Here is a 23,891-nt window from a genome sequence, read left to right as displayed (position 1 = left end):
TGGAGAGAGGAGAGTGAGAAGGAAATTATGTTTATGTCATTTGTGCACTTTGAAAGCCCCTCGATTCTCTTCGTCACAGACTGCTGCTTTTCTCACTCATCATTGTATCTTTTATAAAAAAGTGGGAAGGTCTACCTCCGCACCCTTGTTGTGACGTTTAAATAGCATACCAAAGTCCATTCACAGGACATTTTAACATTAGGTAGACCTCTGATAGACACATTAAAATGCTCTGCTGCCTGCGAATGGGACGAGCTAAGAAATAAGAAAATGTATGAAGCTACATTTTCTTATTTCATTACAGCGTTTTAAAGGATTATATTTATTTGGACTGTAATTTATCTGATTATTCTGAAGTCTGGTGTATTTCTTTGTATTAAGTGTCTGTACTGTGTTGTCTGTGTTTTTGTAAACATCTTTCTTGAAAAAATAGCGATGGAAACTCCCACTTAAATAAATAATTAAATAATAATTTGAAAAATGCAAATTCTTCTTTCCTTGCTTCAGTCTGACAGTGATTTTGCTTTTTAAGTTGTTGGTGGAAGCACACAGCTGTGACATATTTTCATCATTACTGCTTTTGTTATTAACAGGTTTGCACTACATAATGATTCTAGCTTTAGTTTGTTGCTTCTCCTGTGACGTCATGTCTTATCTACTGTTAGCTTACCTGAGGGGAAGAAGCCATGGTCATGAAACAGCTGCATGACGAGGGCCCGACGCTGATCCAGTGTTCTGCGCAGAGACGAGTACGAAACCCTGTCCAATTCTCCCGGGGGAACCTCGCCTTCTGGACCTGGTTTCACAGAAAGGTCCATCAGACCAGCGTCAGGCCATCTCGGCATCTCTCGATAGGTTGTAGGTGCCGTACACGTCATACCTGCTCTGTCGAAGGTAAATATGTCTCCCTCACACTTGGCGGCGCTCTTGGGGGTGTTGGGCTCTGAGCTGCAGCTGGACAGGCGACGAGTCTTTCTCCTCGGGGAGCTCGGGTCTTCCCCAGTCAGCTCAAGGTCTGGAGGGAGACGGACGCGTGAGGAATAATGAAAGGCAAGCAAAGGAAAAGAGGAAGAACAGAGACTTTGAATGTGGAGATTTTGTTCCACAGGATATCAGTTGTTCAGATCTAAAGTTTGGAGTCATCTCTGAATTTCTGACTCGTACCCGTGGAGTTGCGTCTCTTCTTGCGGTAGCTGGTCAGGATTGCTCTCGGTGAGGTGGCCAGACTCTGCAGAGTGGGCGAGGGAAGGACCTCCTCTGGGTTAAACTCTGGCAGCTCAGCAAAGCGTTCCTCAAAGTACGTCTCCGAGAGGAGCCTGCACACACAAACACAGTCCAGTTGTGCGGTGGTTCAAGTATCAAGGGACGACTTCTGAATGTATTCGCATTCCTTAAGGCTGAGTTCTGCCGTGACTCTCTCGCCTCTGCGGCTTCCATGCTACTTTCCTACCATCTAAATAAAGAACATCAAGAGTAAGCACTCTGCCCACTCACATTCAGTAAACAGAGTTTCCACCATAATCTTAGAAAGTTGGAGGTTTGGCCGTGCACTAAAAACAGACCTGGATGCCACTACGCTTTAAAACAAGTGCTCATTAATAAAGTCAACAAATGGAGTCCTGTCCAGGGTGCTGCTAGTTTCCCTTCAAGCTGCCAAAATTACATAAGATTCATTCCTGTTGTATGCGCTCTCTCAGCTTGAAAATATGTAAACTGTTAAAATGAAAGGAAGTCTTTTTATTTTTTTTATTTTTACCAAGACCAGAAAGCCAGAAAGAGCTGGCAGACTTGGCTTATTTTTCTCTGATTTGGCAACGATTCTATGAAACTTCAGTCTGACCACGGCGAGACCAGATCTGGACTTTAATAAAAGCTTTTCTTGCAGCCAGAGATGGAATCTGGCTTCATTAAAATGCATACTTACCTGTTTCACATCAGTTTATACAGTCCGAATCTGAGGTTGCTTAAACCAACAAACCCACACAGTTGTAGAAAATATAAGAAGCAACGTTAGAATCTCAGGAGTCCTCTGACATAAAGGTTTATCAGCCCACTTACTTGTCATGAGAGTCAGGCGTCTTTTTGAGTGGCGGGGGCCGAAACTTGGTCTTCTTTGAGGAAGAGGGAGGATCTCTTTCTACAGGTGGAGGAGGAGGGGGGTCCAAACCTGAGGGTAGTGGTGGAGGTGGGGAACGAGGTCCAGCCTGGGAACAGAGTGAGAGGTTTTCATCTGTTAAAGGTTGCACTGTTTGTGTGGTTGTTTCTGAGGACATGAGGAGCTTTTTAAACTCTCCTGTGAACGCAGAATGATTTTGGCCAATAATTGTAATAATTGTAATAACTTAAGGTTTAAAGTTCAAAGAACTTTAAACGTAACTCGAATAAAAAAATAAAAAGGTTTGATGTGTGGATGCCTTGTGTGGGCAAGCAGAGGTCTCTGTTGGCTCACACCTCCACTGCAGGATGTCTGTGGTGGAGGACGGGGGGCAGGATGACAGAGGAGAGCTGCTGGAATTAGACTGCATGACGGACACTTGATGCAATTCAGAGACAAAAGCAGCTGCAACAGTTTTGATTCTCTCTCAGGCTCAAATGTCGAAACATTTTACTTCCTCTAAGTGAATGACTTACAGACACTCCCAATGCACACTGAAGGGCGAGCCAAAATCTCAAGGCGCATCTGTCTATATGTTGTTTGAAATATCACCAGTCCTCCTTTTAATTTTATAGTGGTAGATGAAGGCAGCATCTGGAGCTGGCATGACCTTTTAGGACGGGAAACTCGGTTCGTGGGAGAAAAGTGAAATGTAAAAAATGATCACTTTATCTCGACTACCATGATTTGATCTGTGGTTGTTCAAAAATCTCTTAATTGTATTTCAAAATTGTGATTTGTTGTGAAAACCTCCAAAATCACTTCACACAAGTTCTGAAAAAGAATCTGTATCGTTCACAGATATTTTTTGATTTGATTCTGATTCACTCGGAGAAACATATGGTAAACAGATAAAAACTTCAGATATAAAAAGTATTATTATAGTATGAGTGAAGGCCCCATGCGGCTTTGTTCACCTCTTTGCTGCTGTTGCCCGTGCTGAGCTCCTCTCTCTCCGTCTCTCTGCCTCGCTTCTTTTCACAGCTCTCTCGCTCGTCGTCCATCTCACTTTGTCTCTCTCTCTCATATCCATCCCTCAAATTTTCTTCTTTGATGCGCAAAGTGGTGTCCTCCTCTTTTTTCACTAAAACACAAAATAGATCATTTTTACCAAATTACTTATCCAGTTAAAAAACTTGCACATTGCTGTAATTTTCCTTTAGAAGTGGACGTCTGATGAAGCCCACGCTACACTATAAGATAAGTACAAATAAATCCACCAGTGTTCTAAATCAGTGGACCGTTACCTGCGATGATGCTGCTTGTACAGGTGCCCATCGAGGAGCTGGTGACACAGCTCGACAACCCCTGAGCGTCACTCTGAGCATCCAGCTGGCTCTCGTGCTTCACCTCCACCTCTGTTCCCATGCCAGGGTGAGGGGTCGCCACCGCTGAACCCTGCAGCCCTACAGCGAGCGGAGAGGGAGGGTTCGCCACGTCCTGAGCTGGAGCCGCCCCTGCAGGCGGCACAGGCGTCACTGAGACCACACCAGTGGGCAGAGCAACGGGTGGTGCAGGGTAGATGGCAGTTAGTACCTGAAGAAGGAAACAGGAAACCAGGCATGTCAGCGGGTGAAATAGACTGAAGTGAACAACAACAGTGTTTGAAAAGACACTCCACCCGATGCTGCCAAAAACAGGTCTGACCCCTCCCTGCACCGGGTCCTTGCTGGCGTCCCGTGAACTCCTGGACAATGGCAACGATACTTTTGGGATCTGTATGTCCAGCTTGTTTTGATGCTTGATCGGGAAGATTTTGTGGACTGTGCCAGAACACGAGGTTTCCCAGAAGACCATCACATTGTAACCAGATGATCTAATTCACTTCACCTGTCAGTGGGCTTAGTGTTGAGGCTGATTACTGTGTGTTTGTTTTGTTTTGTGCTCGGATGACGTTTAACTATTTCATATTCCACTGGCGAGTGAGGAAAACTAGTCTGTAGTGTGTGTTTTAAAAAGAAAAACCAAAAGATAGCAGTGACTTTGACGGCAACACAAAGTGGTATAAGTAAGCTACAGCCTCGAGTTACAGAAGTACTTTTTTTTATTAGCATTTTAATAAAATAAATTAGTAATTACTTAAGTTGGGTTAATATAGTTATTTTTACTTTATTTCTGTGTTGCTTGACAGATGGCAGCAGGTTGGACAGTTTCTTTTTTTGGTTCACTGATCCCAGTGATGTTGTGATGTTTTGGGCGGGTTTATTCACCCGCTGAGCCTTTTGATCTTTGGAAATCCACATCTCATACTGGTTTGTGATGTTTCCAGTTAGAATAAGGCCTCTCTTTCTCTAAAATTAACAGCCACGTCCAAATATGGGATTAATGATTGTGGTGACTTAGACTTTGCCGAGAGAGATGGTGGGAATTCATCCAAAACAGGGGCTACAAAGCCTACAGTGTGCACCTTGTTCTCTGTGCACCACACTGAGTAATTATTGATTTTCCTCTCTAATATGAATTCTAATGCATTCAATGATGGCGACATGTTTGAGAATGCAGTCATGGATGTAGAGTACAAACAGGAGGGCGTTACCACCCTGAACTCCTTCAGCAGGTGAGACAGTCACTTTGAACTGTCTGGGGTCTGTTTTAGAAGAAGTCTGGTACTTAAACATGTACATGAAGACTGATTTTGTAATTGTTTTCACATCTTTATCATTACTTTCTCTCTCACACCTCTACACTGTAGTGATATTTGATACTGTGCAAATCTCTTTTTACCTGACGACCGGTGGTGCCCGCTGTCTGTCCCGGAGAGCTCTGTGATTGACAGCTTAGAGGCTGAGCTGGGGCGAGTAGCGGAGGCTGACCAACGACTGGCTGAACCAGGGTTTGTGGAGCTGGGGCGATGGCGGTGAAGCCCAGGGTTGCCAGAGAAGACTGGAGATATGCAGGACCAGGGGGTTGTGGACCCTGCTGGTGCGTTGCCGTGGTGACACCTGGACCTGACTGAACATACGTGATCCTGGACGAGAAAAAAGCCATATCAGTAGTGACCAGAAAAAATATATAAAATAATAATAAAATGATTAGTGTACGTAAAAGACGGTCGTAGCCACCGCCATCATGGTCCTAATTTGTCGGTTTTGTGTTTTCTAGTTCCTTCTGCGTTATCTGACTTTGACTTCATGTTTGCCAGTGAGTAATCGGCCTATTTTACTCTGAAAGTTAGGTTAGTCGTGTGTTTTAATGCAATCTAGTCATGTGTTTTAATGCAATCTAACTTCCTGCCTTTGTTACTTTTCCCTCCTTTCCTGATTGTCTGACTTGCCTTTCTTAACTGCTTTCACCTTTGCTTTGCTACCCAGTCAGCCCTCTGTGTATATTTAACGTGTCTGTTTTTTGTCAGACTGTGTTCATGCCCTCTTATCCTGCCTTTCCCATGCTGTTTTCTAGCCCTGTTATTGTTTTACAAGACAAGCGAGTGGAGAGCTAAGTAACTGAATAGACAGTTGCATCCATGAACTGTATGGTTGCAATGCACAGACACATATCTGCTAACAGACTAACAGCATACTAGAATTTAACTCACCAAAGCTAACTCACACAGTCTGTTAGTATAATTAATTGCACAGCAAACCATGTGATGTGTTGCATAAATGCACTAAAATTCTCCAGAAGGCTCTAAAATTGGATCAGTTAGCTGCTTGCTGTCTCATTAGTTGTATCGTTAGTTGTGTAGTTACATAACTTAAGACGCTAACAGTACTTAAAACGTAAGTCAAAATTCATCCCCTGTACAGTCTGTATGAAGAAAATATTTATTTGCAGCTGGATCAGATAACTATTGGGTTTGTTTTAATAAATATGGTTTAAATGTTGGGTGTAAATTTGTTTACTGTCTATAAAATACTCAGTCATGATTCCAGCTTTAAAGAAACTTTCAGAAACTTCTCCGTATGTAGCAGTTCTCTTTTGCAAAGTGTAAGGCTTTTTATAGTTGGTGTCATAGTTCACATGGCTGTAAGGGATAATGGAGAATTAAATCGTGCTCAAAGTGTTGACTTTCTTTATCTGCATTTGCAGCACATTAAGCGATGGCATGACCCAGCCAAAATCAATATCTGACAGCATCTTTTAAAGTTGTTGAACTCCAGTGTCTCTGAGTCCTTTCTGACCAGCTCACTCATTAGTCCAGTAAAGTTTAGTCAGGGCACGTTTTGCTTGTCTTTCAGGTGTTAGGCCTGTGTTACTGACCTGGTGGGTGGAGAGGTCAGGAGAACGGTCTGTGGGGGCGCAGCACCGGGAGTCATCACCGTTGCCATGGAAACAGGATAGGGGCTCCCAGGATGTACTGTTGCTGCACCGCTAGGGTGGACGTTGGTCTGCACAACAGGCATGGAAGCGATCTGGATGATCTGGAGTGGGGGAATCAGAAAAACACCATTAATTCCTCACCAGGTTTCAGTTTTTTAGAGAACAGGTTTCATATTTTATCATCTCTCTGTCATGTATCCAGTATTTAAAAGCTATAAACATACAATGTATTTTCATGGTTGTGAGAAATCAAAAGAATTAAAGCCGGGTTTCTGAGCCTATAACAACATCTCAAGCAGACCTTTGAGCTCGAAAAACAAAGAAAGCAATGGCGTACATGTAATTCGCCCTCAGTTCAGGTCACGGTGTGAAAGCAAATTACTAAACTTTTCTGTTCTTGTGAGAAAGTTTAATTCCTTCCTAAGAATTAGAAACAAAGCCACAAATGCGACAGCCCCTCTCACTAATGTTAACGACCATCATCTAATTAAAAAGCTTATAGAGATCTGTCAAAAGACTTGATATCTTTATATGGTCATCACAGAGATAAAATAGCTTCTTTCAGACGGTGCATGAACTGACTCAGTATAAGATAAGAGTTGTCTTGTAAATAAAGTCCAAGAAAGAAACATGGAGATGGAAATCAGCATAATAGGTCCCCTGATTAACGATACAAATCGGGTGTCCTTGAGCACTGAAAGAGATATTATAAAAAGGAGACATGGCATTCAAATTATTCTGATTTGAAAAATACCCTAAGTCTGCAACACAAAGAGGGCTGAAGTAAGAGGTAGAAGTTTCACTTTCAGAGGAAAGAAAGCTTTTTAAAACCTCATTTTGTAGCAAATTTAGCACTCTGACATCAGATTTGACTGATGATTCTACACGTGGAGTTTTTATGATCTTTTAATTTAAATAACGCTCAACACAACTTCACAAATAAGAGTAAAAGGCTGCTTGTAATGTGTGAATCTAATTTTCTTACTCAAAAAGAAAATTTTGCTCCAAATCAGATGAGTAAAACACGCGTGGACGTCCTCGTGTCATCTGCTTTGTTGTCGCCTCACTCGGGTTTTAACGTCGCTGCTGCTCCGAGCCACCGGGCTGGCAGGTATTTATCTCTGACACCGTGTTCTTACCTTGTTTCCTGTCGCAGGGCCGTTCTGCACGGGAAGAGGCGGAGCCACCAGGGAAGGATGAGGAGGAGTAGACCCGGTTCTCACTGTTGCCATGGGAACCAACATCTTGCTCTGCAAGACTGGCGACTGGGTTTGGACTGATTAGTGAGAAGCAGGGAGAGAGAGAGAGAGAATTAAATCACTCAGCGTGAGGAACAGATGAATCGAGTCAAAAGAGGGGAGGTGAAGACATCAGAGGAGCGGCGGTGGGTGGAGACACGCTGAGACGGAGGGAACATTTCAGCTACAGATGCTAGTGAAATTCCTTGCTGATAACAAGGTGGAATGACGTCCTGTTGCTTCTTATGAACAGAGAGTGATTAGGACGTGGGCGGGCGGCGGGCACTCATAACTCATGTCAATCATGTATCTCCCGTTTATGTAAGCCAATCAAATCTACTGTAGTGAAGGGAAGAGCAGCAGAAAGAAAAATCAAAGAAAGACATTTTTACTTTTTTTTGCCATTTTTTTTCTCTCTCAGCCAATCGTTGCTCTCTGTCTCACCTCTAGTCCCGGGGCTGACTCTGATTCCCGCCCCCGAGTGCACGCCATTGGCCAGGGCGGCATTTGCGGGCAGGGAGAGGATTTGCTGGTGAGTGAGTTGAGGGGAGGAGGGGCTCTCGGTGGGCAGGATGTACTGCGCCTGTCCCGGGGTCGTGGGGCAGGCGGGAGGTGTGAGAGAAGAGGTGGTGGCAGCAGTGGGGTGGAGCTGGAGGACAGGTAGGGGGCTTTGGATGTGTAGGGAGAGGAGCTCCACTGCTTGAGCGGGTCCCAGACCTAGGCTAGTGAGCAGGCTGCTGCCTCCTACAGGGGTTACACTGACTGGACCAGGGGAGGAGGACGACAGGTACCCACCCCCTGCTGTGATCGGCAGCTGCTGAGCACCTCCACCCCCAATCAGGAGAGTGGCCTTCTTGTCCTGTGGCAGGGTGCTGAGGGTGATGGCTCCTTCCACCGGCTTGCTGGCGATGGGGATGGGCGTGCTGGCGATGGGGCGCACAACGTTAGTCACCATCGTGGGGGCCATGCGGACGCCGACCGGGGTCAAACTCTGCTGGGCCAGCGGTGGAGGAGGCTGGGCGATGAAGAGAGAGGAGACACCCTGCCCACCTCCTCCATTTCCTTCTCCTCCACCCGCTGCCGCTTGCTCTGTCTTTAGGGCTCCCTCGCTCTCATCCTCTCCTCCATCTGCACCTCTCTTTCTCTTCTTCTCTGACCCGTCTTCAGGACCTCCTCCGTTACCGCCACCGTTCCCTTTAGCCGAGGAGGAGTCGGAGTGAATGATGGAGGGAGAGGAGGAGGGGAGAGAGGAGCGAGCCACAGGCTGGAAGCCATGCTGGAGGGAAGAGAGAAGCACAGAGATCAAAGGGGGAAAGTTAATATGTGAAGTTCTTCTCAACTTACAGTAACAGTCTGTGGGTTTTTAATGCTCGATGGGAATAAAGAAATGCAGAAAAAGCCTTAAAATAAAGCACCAACAATATGATGCTAATTTAACGCTGATGACTCAGAATCACTTTCGATCAAACAGAAAGAGCTTTGTGCTAAATTTCAAACTTTACAGACTCCAAGAACAAGTCAAATAAGACAAACACATGTTGAATGAACATCTCTTTAAACCCTGCACGTACCTGTCCATCTGGTTCATCCTCATCGCTGTCTGTCACCCTCTCTTTACACTTGAGGTCGATGGAGCCTTCAGGACATGAATCTTCTGAGGGTGAAATATCACACAACCCCTTTTATTATTAGAATAATTATTCTTTATTCACCTAAAAAACATTTTAGCCTTATCAATTTCATTGATCTCTTTCTTATTTACTCTCTTCAAAAAATATCGGCACAAGTGCACAAAACGCACACAGCACACTTCAAACCTTTCATGGGTTTAGATTTTGTTTGGATGTTTGCGAGTGGTGGACACATTGAGAAGTCTCATGTGTGAGAGCATCCAGCGCTTTAAGGCTTTTTCATGAATTTTTGGCTGAAATGTCTTTATTACAGTTCATAACAGTTAAAAATAGAACAGAGGCTCTGAGGATTTCTGATTTCTTTATTCCTGTTTTATTTCACATACACCTGCTGAATCCACACACGCAGGCACGATTCACTACTCTGCCCTCCTTTGGGTCTTTTGTTAATTGTGCTTATGTCCCGTATTCACCTCAGTGATGAATGAATTCTTTCTATTCTAAGTCAGGTCTTTTTTCCTTTTCCTTTCCTTTATGTTCCCTGTTTCGATTTAACTGATACTCTTTCTTCTATTTCAAAGTGTGTCATATTTCCTTGTCTTTGTCTCCTGTTTTGTCCATGTGTCAATCTCCTTCTTTCTTCTTATTTCCTGTTTTATTTTGGTGATGACGTTCTCTTTGCCTATTGTTCCTTTGTGATTGCTGCCCCGCCCTCATTAGTTTCATCTGTATTCAGTTGTGTCCACTCAGTCCTGTGTATATACCCACTGTATTCTTGTCTCTCCACTCTCAGCTTTCAGTTTTTCTCAGTATTATCCACACACTGTAAAAAAGATGGCGGTAACGTCACTTCAGAAGTGAAGCTTCAACCCTGCATTCTTTCTAATGACCAGCAGGGGGTGATGCCTCTGGTTCCAGTTATATAGACGTCCATGTGAAAACGGCCTTTGCTGTAAACCCTTTCATTCCCACACTCGTCACACCAAAACGGTGGGATTTCACCAACCAGTGGGTGACATCATGGTGGCTACATCCATTTTTTAATGCTATTTATGGTTTTTCCTTCTATGTGTCTGCTTTAGATTTCTGCTTTTATTGTGAAATACTGGACCTAACTGGACTCTTCTAAGTATTTATCAGCCATTTAAACCTTGCCTTTTGTTTATTAATCTTGCCTCAGTTTCCTGCATTTGCATGCTCTCTCCTGCAGATCCTTAATACCATGTGTTTGTGTGCGTGACAGGGATATTTACTTGTGTCACAAAAGATCTAGTAGCTGTGTGAGCTCACAGAGGAAGATTAATGATGAAGAAAGAGACCTGCCCTGTCAGAGGCATTGTTATACTTATGAGTCACGTCATTATTATTATTTTTTTAACAACAAAAGTCTTCAGCTTCCTACTGGGCGTAGTGAAACACACATGTTTATAATAGTGAAAAGGAAGTATCCTGTAGGTTGACTGGAAAATCTACACCTATGACTATGAATTGATTTCTTCTGTAGAGCAAATGAGACAAAGGTTGTTAAGGCTGCCTGCAGACTTTCACAGCTACACTGGGAATTATGTGCTGTTGTGGTCGTGATATTTTAAGACTAGCAATTAGCAGCTGAAGTGTTATGGCTGCATGACAGAGACACTTTTTTTTTTCAAGCATTAGGTATTTGCTGACAGAGTCACACTGAGTAAGAAAACAGAAGTTTACTGGCCATCATGGGAACTGAAACTATTACTCTCTGGTTATGAAACTGTAACCTCACTAAAATCACTCTGCAGATAATCTCACTCACCCATGACATCATCGTCTCCCTCTTCCTCACAGATGACCATGCGTTCCTCATCGCTAGTCACGTCCTCGCTGGCCCCACCCTGGTACAGCGACTGAGGCGGTGGACGGCCGCGAAACAAACTTGTGCCGTCCTCCTGAAAGTGGAGAAAGAAAGACGGCACATGAAGTGATTTCTCTAAAATATATCACCGACACTGAATGACACCAGCCAACATTTATGTCCAAAATATGGGAGATTTATTTTTTTTAGGACGACAAGAGTATTTTATAGTGATTGTGACACAGAGTGCCACTAAAGTTACTGAATGTTTAAATAAAGTTTGCCCTGAAAAATGTAAAAGAAATCATTTTTAAGCTACGTCCTGCAGTATAACCAGTGATCTGGAACTACTCTGTGTTTTTGGTCCCTGCACATTCTTCTCATGACACAGAGATATCACTATTTGTCCTAATTTGGTTGCAACTAGTTGTGTAATTTAATATGAGTGGGGAGGGGTATCTTTGGTGGTTTTACAATATTTCATGTATGAGTAATTGATTTGTAAACCTCAAGTTGTGGCTGTTCAATTCAGTTTTATTTCTATAGCATTAATTCACAATAGCTGCCTTAAGGTGCTTTATACTGTAAGATAAATAAGCGGCACTCGATGACAGTAGGATGGAAGAAGTCCCTTCTGACAGGAAGAGACCTGCAACATAATCAGGGTCAGGGAAGGGCAGCCATCTCCTGGGATGGTCGGGGGAGAGAAAAGTAAAAAAGGGAAAGCATAGAAGACAAATAAATACCACAGACTATGGGAGAGAGAAGACAAACATTACTGAGATGCAGTGAAAAGTGTGTAAAAAGGTCAGGGGGGAACAAAATGCTCAGTGCATCACGGGAAGTCCCCCAGCAGCTTGAGGCTATAGCAGCGTACCTAAGGGATGGTTCAGGAATGTGTGATCCAGCCCTAACTATATGCTTTATCAAAAAGGAAAGTTTGAAGCTGAATCTTAAAAGTAGAGCCGGTGTCTCTCTCCTGAATCCAAACTGCGAGCTGAGAGGCCTGATAGCTGAAGGCTCTGCCTACCATTCTACTTTTAGAAACTCGAGGAACCGTAATTAAGCCAGCAGTCTGAGAACAAAGTGCTCGGTTGGGATAATATCATACTATGAGGCTTCTCAATCTACAGCAAGACCTGATCATTTAGGACTTTGTATGTGAGAAAAAGGATTTTAAGTCAGTTCTGGATTCAACAGGGAGCTAAAGAAGAGAAGTCAGTACGGGAGAAATATGATCTCTCTTTCCAGTACTCTCGCTGCGGCAACTGAGCCTCGCTCAAGCTTTTCAAGGAGCTTTTAGAACAACCTAATGATAGTAAGAAATTACAACAGTCCAGTCTCAAAGTAACAAATGCAAGAGCTCATTTTTCACATCCGTCTGAGATAGGATGTTTCTAATTTTAGAGATTTTGCACAGATGAAAGAAAGCAGACCTAGACATTAGTTTAATGTGTGCACATATCCTGGTCTAGGTTCGTCTTTCCAACTTCACTGAAGTCAGCAACTCGCACACATTGCTCGAGGCATTATTATTTATTTTGCTGTGTTTTAAAGTCACCTTTCTGATGCATGTTGCTGTGAAACAGACACCTCTTAATGCATGTTGTGGGTTACAGATGGATTAAAATCTCATTAAAATTACATGTGGTGTGTGAATTCTGTATGTAGACAGCATTTCACAAACAATCTGGCAGACGAGGTAACCTTGGTAACAGATGCATGTGTTCCAGTTATTTACAATAAAGTCTGAGACTCACACAAATTCCCAGGAGTTTCCCCGAGAGATGGAGGAAAACAGGATTGTCTTAAAATATGGGAGAAACCCGTGAAAAAAGTGTTAGTGTTGGAAGATGTGCTGTTTATAAACTCTAAAGAAATCAGACAGAAGTAATGCAGCTATTATTAAAGCATGCATACATTCTTTACGCCCGTGGCATCAGATGAACGCCTTCAGACAAAAGCGCTCGCATGTAGGCCTACTCCTCTGTGATTAGGAGCGAAGCAGCAAACACCAGTCTCATACCTTCAAAGGCACACAAAAAGTAGAAGGCGAAACCTTTGAAGTTGGAGGCTGCTCTCCCCCAGAGCTTCCACTGGGTTTTCAGCAGCAACAACTCGAGCCCTCACACAAAGCATCGAGCGAGTCCATTTGAACTGCTTTTGAACAGCATTCGGCCAAAACGCTCTGCGGTCTGAGGGACACACGTCTGCGGTGTGCGTGCAGAGGCACACACAAACACTGCAACCGCTGAGTTCATGTGGGTTTCTTTAAGTTACTTCACTCTGTTGCTTCTTCATTTCACTCTGGGATGCATTTTTCTCTAAGAAACTTGTTAAATACACTCAACTTGACACATTAAATAGATTTACGTGGGTGTTTTTCTGAGAAATTACACTGTTTGGTAAGTAACCAGTTGGTGGTATCCAGTGATCTGAAACAGCTTTCTTCACAGTCTTAAATCTCCTGAGTCTGTTTGCTGCCTGGCAGCTACAGATTAACAACCTCGCACCTTCTCCAGGTCTCTCTCCCACTCCCTCTGCTCCAGGGTGTGCACTGCACTCTGGGAAAAGGCTCGGGGACGGTGAGACGGCCCCCCAAACATCCCTCCTCGACGCTCCGATGCCCCCGGCCATCCCGAGCCTCCCCCCTTCCCTTCCAGCACCTGGGACTCTGAGTGGGCATCTGGGGAAGAGAGAAGAGCAGACTCAGAACAAAGATCAAATATCACATTGAATCATCAAGGAGCGGATCAATACAGCTTCAAATCAATACGTTTATACTCAGAAACGCTCCTTTATATTCTGACAGTCGAGGGGTTTAGTTATTGTTGTCCATACTGAACAAAAGCCTGACACTTGATACAAATGTGTGTAACGCTTTGTGCATTTTATAATAAAATACAAGCAAATCCCTTTATTACTGAAGACGAGGCTCCTCCATTATAGCAAATAATCTTAATCACAATGACTTTGTGATAATTTAATACTGATATTCAGCCTTCCCCTGGCTCATCTAGAGAAACATTGTGAGTTTTATTTCCTCTAGATGGAGCTTTTTAAACAACAGCTCTCTTTGACTCGTCTTTCCTGAAAACAGAGTGAGTTTGAGCTTTTAGGGAGGGGTAAAAGAGCACAGGTGTAACCTAAAGTGGTGTGTTTATGTCACACCAAGACAAAAAAGGTGAGAGTAAGAGTGCTGATGGCCCCTGATCTGAACTTGCCAGCTGACTGGGGTCATTCTATAATCTGCTCATGCTGCTTTGCATTTTGATGTGGTGATTTTTTTTTGTGGGTATGAAAATGTAAAATCACCTGAGTAAGAAATGGATTTGTACAGTTCACCAGTATTTTTTTGACTTGCTTGGAAAAATTGTTAAATTTCGTAATATTACTATATTACAACTAGCAAACTTGATACATTTTATACATATAAATTATGTGAAGATCTAAAAAAAACAATGCTTCATAGCAACAGTTGGTATTAAAATTCACTGCAGAACTTATGAAGGTTCGAAGCGATTCACAGATGGTTTTTTTCCCTTTAGCTTAAAAATGCAGATTAGAGGTGATCATCACACACCTATGCTCTCTGACATGCTCCTCTCCCGTGGCTCCTTTGGGGTACCCCGGCCCTCTGACAAAGACTTTCTGCGGTCCTTGTTACACCACTTCCAGTCTGGGTGGGCTCTGAAGTGGGCCTCTTTCACCTGAATGAGGAGAAAGATGAGGAGGAGGAGGAGGAGGAGGAGGAGGAGAAAAGGTCTTCAACTTTCTGTTGATGCAGTTTCAGTTTCTGAATACCAGCTGTGCAGATTTCACAGCTCGGGAAATTTCCCCCAGTTTTTTTTAATCTGATAATTACAGAGAAGCCACTTGAAACTGGATGTTTACAGCGGCTAATGTGTTAGACTTGTTAGCAGTAAACTCAATTCAAAACATTTAACCAATTCATTACAAGAAAAAGCACAGAAGTAATAAAATAGGAGGAAAGAAGAAGAATTTGAGGGTGTTTGTTTACCTGAAAGGCCAGATCATGGTACTGCTGCTTTTCATTGGGCCCTAAAGCGTACCACCACTCGCCCAGGATCTTGCTGACTGTGCGGTTGTCCTGGTTGGGATGTCGCTGGTGCACCAGGGCCCGGTGGCGTTTACTGAAGATCATGAAGGCATTCATGGGACGGCGGATGTGGTCCTTTTCCCTCTGGTTAAAGTTTGGCAGAGGACACGAGTGTTTATTGTAGTGACATTTAACAAGCAATCACCATCTGGTGTTCCACTTCTATTTTTTACATCTTGTCTGCTGGTTGACTGGGTGCACTCCGGACTGACCTTTCTGTCTCCGTCCTTAGGCAGTGCACTGAGGGACTGTGTGCGTCTCTTAATGGTTCCAGTGGAAGGCGATGGATCGTTGGCCAAACCCGGGGAAAACCTGCATCCACACAAAAAGAAAAGTGAAACTGAGACTCTGACTGAGACGGGAATTCAAGGGAGATTCCTCAGTCTGAGGCTTTATCCTCTGTCCAGACGTTTTACCACAGTTTCCCAAAAAATAATATCCATCCACGAATGACTGCATTGACAGGAAGCAGAGTGACACAGAAAATATTACAGGAGAAGAACTCAAAAGAAAGACCAGAGATTCCTTTGTGAGGACCACCTTCGACATTCCCATTTTTCCCTACAATAACTTTAGATAGAAGATGATCCTGGTATCATAAATGTAAAAGGGAGACCTTTCATGAACAGCCCCCTACCCCACAGGAACATTTAAAATGCAGTTCAGTTTTGCTATTTAAATTTCAACATAGCTTATGATACTGATCCTCAAAGTTGGCAAAAGTCATTCTAACAAAATGTGATTTTGGCTAGAAATTGTGACACTTGAAATATATTCGTCATTACAAAGCGAATATAGCAACACATTAGAGTCCTACTGGGATGAGTATCCATCATCAAGTGATGACACAAAAATGTAAAATGAATACAGACGTGAGAAGACTTACATCGCCAGGCATATGTGAGCCTGGCTTTAATGTTTATTTTCTGAGAGCGATAAGCCCCAGTCAGGGAGCGAATCTGTCTCCAGTCTAACTATAAAACAATCCCAGAGTATGGAAACTAAAACTAGGTCAGCACTGATATCACAAGTCTGTGTTTTAGGGTTTTCTGGAGTAACATTTACACCTTTTAAATATAAAAGCATACTAGTGTGGCTACATACTCCAAGTCAGGAAAGCAATGCAGCAGAAGGGTCTCTGATGCAGTAGTGCCTGCTTATTCAGATATCTCACTCCTCCACCTCATATGTTTTAAATTTGTTTCACAAATTTGCTGCAGGAAGGGAAGGTTCAGCTCACTGTGGCGTTTCATATGAAGTAACCACTTAACCAGTATGAAATGTCGTGCTGCAGAAACCACAAAAAATGTTTCCTTTTTAGTGGTTACCTGCAGTTTTCTATGCAATCATGAAATAATGGAGCAGTTCTTTCCATCTGTGTTGCTTTTTCCACTTCGTGTATCTTTCATCTGCTGTAAATTTAGTTGGCACGACGTTTCTCACCTCTTCGAGACTCGGTGGTAATTTCTAATTATCAAAACAAGGCTGGGTTTTTAAAAAAATCCCCTTTGCTACTCACAAAAAAACCAAACAAAAGATATAAATTAATGAATAAATAATTAAGTCATAGAAATAAAGGTTTGTGGTGGAATGTGGTGGATGAGTCGTCTCAGACTGATGAAACAAACGGCTTCAAAGTCTTGTGGTTCAGCAGCAAACACTTTTGTATCCCTTGCCACAGGGCAGCAGGGTGATCAGACTGTGGCTGATATTGTCTTTTAGTAGCGTTTCAGCTCTGTGCAGACACCTCAAAGCGACCGTCGCTATCATTAAGCCTGCTAACTACTGAGAATGTATTCAGTGAGTTCCACTGAAACGGCTTTTTCTGCTACGAAACTGCATTTCCCCCCCGAGACACTGAACTGGTTCTGGGAAAAGGGAACCAAACATACATAAACATACATTAGTTTGACCTGCTGCTGTAAACAGCAGTTAAAATAAATGGTAAATGCAGTGATGTGCTTTACTTTTTTTAATATTATTTCAACATTACTGTTGTTTATATTAGGCTGCTTTGAGTCTCTAACATGCTGGGCTAAAACATGATTTTGGCTTTAGATTTGGTTACAGTTTTTAACAGTCACACATGGCAGATATGGGACCAAATCACTACCCACCTCTATGTACTCTGAGGGCCTGAAACTCAGAACATTTTCATAATATGAAGTTCAAATTTTGTAATTATTATATAACTCACATTAACTAAAATTATAAATAAATTAGCTGATTATGAGGGTATCAGGTGGGATCAGGTTTGTTTAACCTTACATGGAATAATCATCCATGAGTATAAGGTGATCGTGATTGCAGAAAACAGAGATTGTTGTTGTGAATACAATACTGGAAGTATTAACTATCACCAAAGGAAGAAACATCCAAAAATAAACTCTTTCACAAGCTAAAAAAATGGTTTGAATGCATTTTTTTTAAATTCCAAGTATTGCTGAATCAAAGTGTTTGCTTGCTGTTTTGAGCAGTGGTGTCAGAGGAAAACAAGCATCAGATAATAAAAAGAAAAAAGAAATCTGACAGAATGCACAAAAGCTTAACTAATCTGTGAATTTAGATAGTGGTTAGACTGAGTGTTGATTCTATCTAGTTTTTGTTTCTTTGTATTAGTATTTTAGTTGCTCACGAAAGTGAAAAAGACTGTATTGGATCAGCAGAAACTGCATGGGTATCGGTACAGGGATGAGAAAGTGTTAATAAGCCATATGCATTCATTGCTTGACACGATTTTTTATAGACCACCAAGAAAACAGAAATATTTTTAAAAATCTGTCAAAGCTTTGTGTAAAACTAAAAATTATATCGGTATTGATTAGGGGGAAAAAACAGAAAAAACTAACTGAGTTTCAGAAAAAAGTCAGACATTAATCAAGTGTGACATTTAACTTCTAAAACAAATTTTTCTTCTCATAAATGCGTGTAAATAACTGTAATTCGGCATGTGAATCAAAAAATAATCATGGACATTACTATATTTTGAGTTTTTCGTCAAGCAGTACATTTGAAAATGTACATTTTAGTATTAAAAATACAATTCTGATTAAAGAGATTGCACATACTGGTGGAACAACCACTACAGAAACATAAAAAATGATTTTGGTCATTACTAATACTGTTAATTTAGTGTAGAAATAAACCTTTCATTGTGCGGTGGTCTAATGAATTTATTAAGAACTGTACAGGTGTTGATAAGAGTTCACTGTACTCAAGTACAGAAACCTAACTAAACTGTACAATATTAGATTATTTTTATCAACACAACAATAGAAAAACATGATTTTACAGCTGTTGCTGCAGCTGATGACAGTTTTTTGTTACGTATGAATGAGCAGTTTCATAATGACAAGTAAACGAAACGCTAACCTTATCTTCAAAAGACATGACTGGTCATTTTATGAGAAAAAACAAAAGACGGATTTAGTGTCGATTAATTGGAAAATTTAACTTTTAATTATGATATTAAACTTGACGTAGGGGAAAGTAATGAAACTTACAGGAATGTAGAAATACTAAGAATTAAAATGTGAACATACCAGTTATCAGTATTAGAAAAGATTATCTGAGGGCGTCTGCAGAAGAATAATAGTTTAGTGTTGACTCTCAGACTTTTTCCTGAGAGCAACAGGAAACACAGGAAATCTTGTTGCTACACTTGGTGTCAGATAAAAGGAAATAATAATAAAAAACTCTGTTTAGAAGAAAAGCTTTTGTGAGCAGGCAGACAGAAAGTCTGTTAGACAGTGAACTCGGTGTCAAGCTGTGACTACATGAATATGGTGTTTTTTTTCTTCTCCTTTTCTTTTCTACTCAACATTTTTGGCAAATATGGCAAACACAAGAAAAAGAAAGAATAAATAAACAAAAGCAGATGAAGGCACAAGAGTAATATTTACAGTGTCCATGGAGATAATGATTAAGCTATGGGAAACAAGGAAATATAAAAAAAAACAACACAATAATGAGTCAGAGAGTTAGGATGGGGTAAAAAGATATTATCGGAATAACAAGCTTAAGAAATGTCTGCCAAGATATTACACAGAAAACCCCTCAAAACAGTCATTAACAAAGCCAAGTTTATAGCACATTTTAAACAACACAGCACCATCGTATGGAAAATAATAATTAAGACTTTTACTTTATTAACGGATTAGAATATCAGGGTTGAGCCTTTGGGGAAGGTTACATACATAAGCATGATTGATCCAAACAAAGAGACTTGTGTTCCTGTTACTTTTGAAGATCTGATGAAGAAAAACACATTTTAAGCTCTGATAACACAGTCATTTTGTGAAAAGTTGAAAACCTCTTTGATGGTGTTGCTGAATTATATTAAATGCCAAAGCCACCCAAAACAGGAATGTTATATATAACTGACACCATGGCATTATGAAATCTAAATGTAACTTATTTGGTTTAGTACTGTCTCTGTTTCTGATGCTGAAGAACATAAAGTTAGTTTTGACTCAGAGACATGGTACTCTGAGACTCTCAATCAGGCAGTTTGGAACAGTGGTTGTCCTCATAGAGCCGATCGATGGCTGATTCAGGAAACACGTGGGCTACTCATATTCATGACAGTAACTCGATATTATAGTGCAGGTCTAGGTATCTTCGCTGTATCTTCAGTGTTTGTGGCCCATAACGTGGATTAGTGCAGAATTATTCAGGTTTTCTGCTGAGACTTGGACTGAGCTGGTAATGAAGGAGTAACTATATGGACAACAAGTAATGTAAAAACATCTCTTAATGTTTGAATTCAGGTGTTTTCGTTGCCGCAGGTGTATAAAATCACAAACACAGAGCCATGAGGTCTGCCTTTACGAACATCTGTGAAAGTATGGGTTACACTGCAGAGTTTGAGCGTGGTGCTGTAATAAGATGCGTTGTGAGATTTCCTCTCTCCACTCTCAAATGAAGGTAGTATTACTGCAGGAACCACAGCAACTGAGCCACAAAGTGACAAACCACGCAGAGCTACAGAGCGCCGAGTGTTGAGGCGCAAAGGGTGTTAAAATTACCGCCGTTCTGCTGACTCAACAGTCTGCAGAGTTTCAAAACTCCTCTGGTATTAACATCAGCATGAAAACTGTGCACTGGGAGCTTCACAGCATGAAACCCATGTTGTGAAGGCTGAGCAGCTCCTATAGGTGACATGTATAAGTGTCCCGGTACTTTTGTCCATACAGTGTACAAAGTCTTCAAAATTAGATACTCGCTCTTAGCCCTCAAGTAGCCAAATATACAATTCATGACCCCAGACCAGTGTTGGGAAGGTTACTTTTAAAATGTATTCAACTACAGATTACAGATTACATGCCCCAAATGTATTTTGTAACGTATTCCGTTACATTACTCAATGAGAGTAATGTAATATATTATCATGTTTTTTACAGCTACATAAATGTACTATTGCTGTGTGAATTATTACTATTACTGAAGGTTACTAGCCCATGAGGCTATGCCTGTAACACAAAAATAATTATTTGAACAATAATTTTTAAAAATATTTCGTCACGTCATTATGCAGGCCGCAAGTAGAGGTGACATAGGCCGTGAGATTGAGACACAGGCATTAGAGCCTCTTAATGCGTGTTTTGTTTGGGGTTTCCACCGGCGTGGAATTACCAAAAATATAGAGGGCATAGCATAACATATGTACTCCGTTACTCCCCAACACTGCCCCAGACACATATGTAAATATGCTGATGTGGTAGTTTTGACTGTAAAAAAGTTTCCCGACATAAATTTATGTGAGGAAATATTTTCACCTCTACTCCAACTGTTCATTGTTTTTAATGACAATTGGTCCATTGGTGTGGGAAGGCCAACGGTAATATATATGTGCTTTTTGACATCACAGCTACTGATTTGATTGGAATTTCCCACGTCTGTGTGTTGAAGCAAACCTACGCTAACAGATTTAGCGTAGCAACATTTGCTGTTGCAGAAGATGTTTCTGCACACGTACAAACAAAAATCTTAAATATAAGCCTGCAACTAACGGTAAGGTAAGGAGGTCACAGTTACTAAAACTAAAATAGCTCGGCGACTTGAGGGTTAAATAATTTAAATAGTGTTTTTCTCATGGCATGGTCATGTTTAAACCACACGTTAAACATGGCACACAAGCTTCCGTCTGGGAGTTTGGCAGATTTCACGGAAACAACGTCGGGAGTTTTTTGACTTTTAAGCCAGTTTTTAATCAGATTTAATTACCGATTCTTTACATGCAGCAAATGTTATGGTTCTCTCCCCACTCGCTCAGACAGGGCCTTAGTGTTTGCTAACAGGAACAACTGCCAAGTGGAGACACTTTCTTCTAGAAGGACTTTGGGTAAAGTCATTACTGTTTATAGGCGTATGTGTGAATGTGCTTGTGTAGGGGGATGTTTCACTTTTGTGTGGCAGTGAACAAAAGCAGAAAAAGAAAGCAAGAGACTGGGAATGGACCGATAACAAGAGGCTGATAACGAATAACATAAAAACAGGGTAGTGGAGCTAATATACCGGCTCTTTTTAAATGTGCAGACTTTTTGTTTTTATTAATGCCGCTGTCCTCTCCATTGAGATGTAGGCAGATAACAGGTGTAAGCAGTGTAACGTTAAGATATTGCTGATCTATTTCTTTTGGCGACAGCAGCCTTTGTGAGCCTAGTGACCCTGAAACATTCATAACCACACTACCAGCCAGACAGCCGCGCAGCTCGTCTGAGTCACTCTGAAAGAGCAATAACCCCGCCAGATGTAAAGACACAGCCTGAGACTGAGAGGAATGAACAAGCACAGACTATACAACTCCTGCCAGACACACACACACACACACTTAAACACACACACACCGATGCAGCTGATAGAAAAGTTGTTTGTTTCTTTTGAATTCTGCTGGCAAAGGTGGATTTCAATACACCTGTTCCAAGTGTAGAGTCCTTGAGAGTTTTAAAGCTGGAGATTCAAACTATACCGACAAACTGCATCTAATATAATCCACAGTTACTACCCGCTTTCATGAGTCATACCGAGAGTCGCAGAAAGGAAACAAACACTATGTATGAAGTGTTTGCTCAAAATGAGTTGACACCATTTAAATGGAGCACGAAGGGACAGAAGGTCCCTGTTTAACAACACTCTGTTGTTTCAGCGAGACTCTGAAAAAAAACACACAAAAACTTTAGAATAAAATATCCTCAGCAGCAAGTGAGGGGACCAGCAAGCAGCTACTGATAAACAGATTTCCAGACTGTTTGCTATTTCGCTCTAAGAAGTGACTGAGTTCATATGTGAGTAGCAGACAGATATAAAGACTGCACTTGCATGTAAATAAGACCTAAACCGCTTCGGCAGTCGACTGGCTTCTGATTGGTCAGGGGACCACGCTACCCTCTACACTTGAATTTAAATTCAATCTATTGTTTTTTGTGATTATTCCACTTCTTCTCCAACAGCACTCATAAATGTTGGCCTCTGTACTCAAAAAAAGTAATATCTTACATATAATCTGCTATTTTTTTTAAAACTCTAACTGTATATTTTGGAGAAAAGCAAAAAGCAACTTGTTTTTTAAGCGTATCAGTTAGAATGACTTTTTCCCCCCTCCTCATTGCCAACACTTGGAAGAACGGCTTAACAAAAGCAATATTTACATACTCTGATAGCACAGAATATGGGCTGGGGTCATCATCGATAAGAGCTTAGACTTTAAAGACACAACGTTATCCTTGTGGTTCCTTATTTTGTGTGCACGGCCTGAGACGACTTATTGCATCATTACCAGTGAACCACATGAATCCTAGGCTACAGTCCCACACACAGGCTCAAGCCTCTATCCTAATGAGGTTACACACAAGAGCTTTTTTTAGTGTTTAAGTATCAACACAGGGCAAACAGAACAAAGTGCACTTCGCAGGAAAATGTTGAGGCCATGCAGATTGTGCTGTAATGGAGGCTACAAGCCTCAGCTCTACTTTTGTTACGTGTTAAAAATCAGGCTTTGGCTGCTTGTTTGAGGTCAGCAGGCACATCATTATTAGTGTTTTTGTTCGCATGCCTTCTTTGCAGTTGTTTGCAAAGAGTCGGGCCATTTTTATTTGTATAGCTCAGTGGTTTTCTAGCTTTTCTTCAAAGAGAAATCAAGCTTTCATCTGCAGAGAAAAAGCCCTTTATGCTATCCAGAATGACATGAATGACAATTTTGATTTTATTGTCAGATGAAGACGCTTTTGCAATAAGCCCCACTAAAACTAAAACCCCACTCCTCATCATCTGACAGTTCCACACAATCCAGCACACGTTCTTGCCGTCTCTAGTTAACATCCTGTGCTCTTTTACAGTAGCCAAACTTTCTCTGAAAGGGGACCCTTGGTCTTCAAGTGCCTTTCTAACTCATTTGGCACAATGGCATTAGTGGTTACCTCCTCAAAAACAAATGACACACTCATGCTGAAAGCCGTTGACACCCCCAGTCCAGCTGAAGTCATAAACAGGAAACTTTTGGAGTAATTTCTCCTGATAGCTTTTGTTTCATCTTTAGGGGTTTTTATTTGTTTTCTCCACACAAGAAATCTTCCCCCTCACAAATGTTGTCCTCTCTACCAATCAGGACCTTTGATGTGTCATTCAGGGCACTGAATGTATGTAAATTCCATTTGTGCAG

At 41.7% G+C, this 23,891-nt stretch overlaps 1 protein-coding gene across 4 annotated transcripts in view; it reads right to left on the bottom strand.

Moving 5' to 3' along the window:
- The window catches only part of cica (capicua transcriptional repressor a), a 51,235-nt gene that overhangs the window by 3,180 nt on the left and 24,164 nt on the right, over positions 1–23,891 (bottom strand). For 2 of the 4 annotated variants that reach the window (XM_004572675.4, XM_004572677.5), the window contains exons 6-21: positions 15,445–15,544; positions 15,134–15,316; positions 14,696–14,822; positions 13,626–13,798; positions 11,074–11,206; positions 9,225–9,307; positions 8,098–8,929; positions 7,555–7,691; positions 6,356–6,516; positions 4,880–5,123; positions 3,403–3,691; positions 3,073–3,239; positions 2,059–2,204; positions 1,165–1,316; positions 881–1,015; positions 671–796 (exon numbers count right to left, since the gene is read on the bottom strand). In XM_004572675.4, coding sequence (XP_004572732.3) covers positions 671–796; positions 881–1,015; positions 1,165–1,316; positions 2,059–2,204; positions 3,073–3,239; positions 3,403–3,691; positions 4,880–5,123; positions 6,356–6,516; positions 7,555–7,691; positions 8,098–8,929; positions 9,225–9,307; positions 11,074–11,206; positions 13,626–13,798; positions 14,696–14,822; positions 15,134–15,316; positions 15,445–15,544 — 3,188 coding nt within the window. The remainder of the gene's footprint in view (positions 1–670; positions 797–880; positions 1,016–1,164; positions 1,317–2,058; positions 2,205–3,072; positions 3,240–3,402; positions 3,692–4,879; positions 5,124–6,355; positions 6,517–7,554; positions 7,692–8,097; positions 8,930–9,224; positions 9,308–11,073; positions 11,207–13,625; positions 13,799–14,695; positions 14,823–15,133; positions 15,317–15,444; positions 15,545–23,891) is intronic. The other 2 variants (XM_004572678.4, XM_076879074.1) reach the window with 2 other exon arrangements.

The sequence above is a fragment of the Maylandia zebra genome, linkage group LG22, assembly GCF_041146795.1.
Source record: "Maylandia zebra isolate NMK-2024a linkage group LG22, Mzebra_GT3a, whole genome shotgun sequence".
Taxonomy (NCBI): Eukaryota; Metazoa; Chordata; class Actinopteri; order Cichliformes; family Cichlidae; genus Maylandia; species Maylandia zebra.
This window is presented reverse-complemented; position numbering and strand designations above follow the sequence as displayed.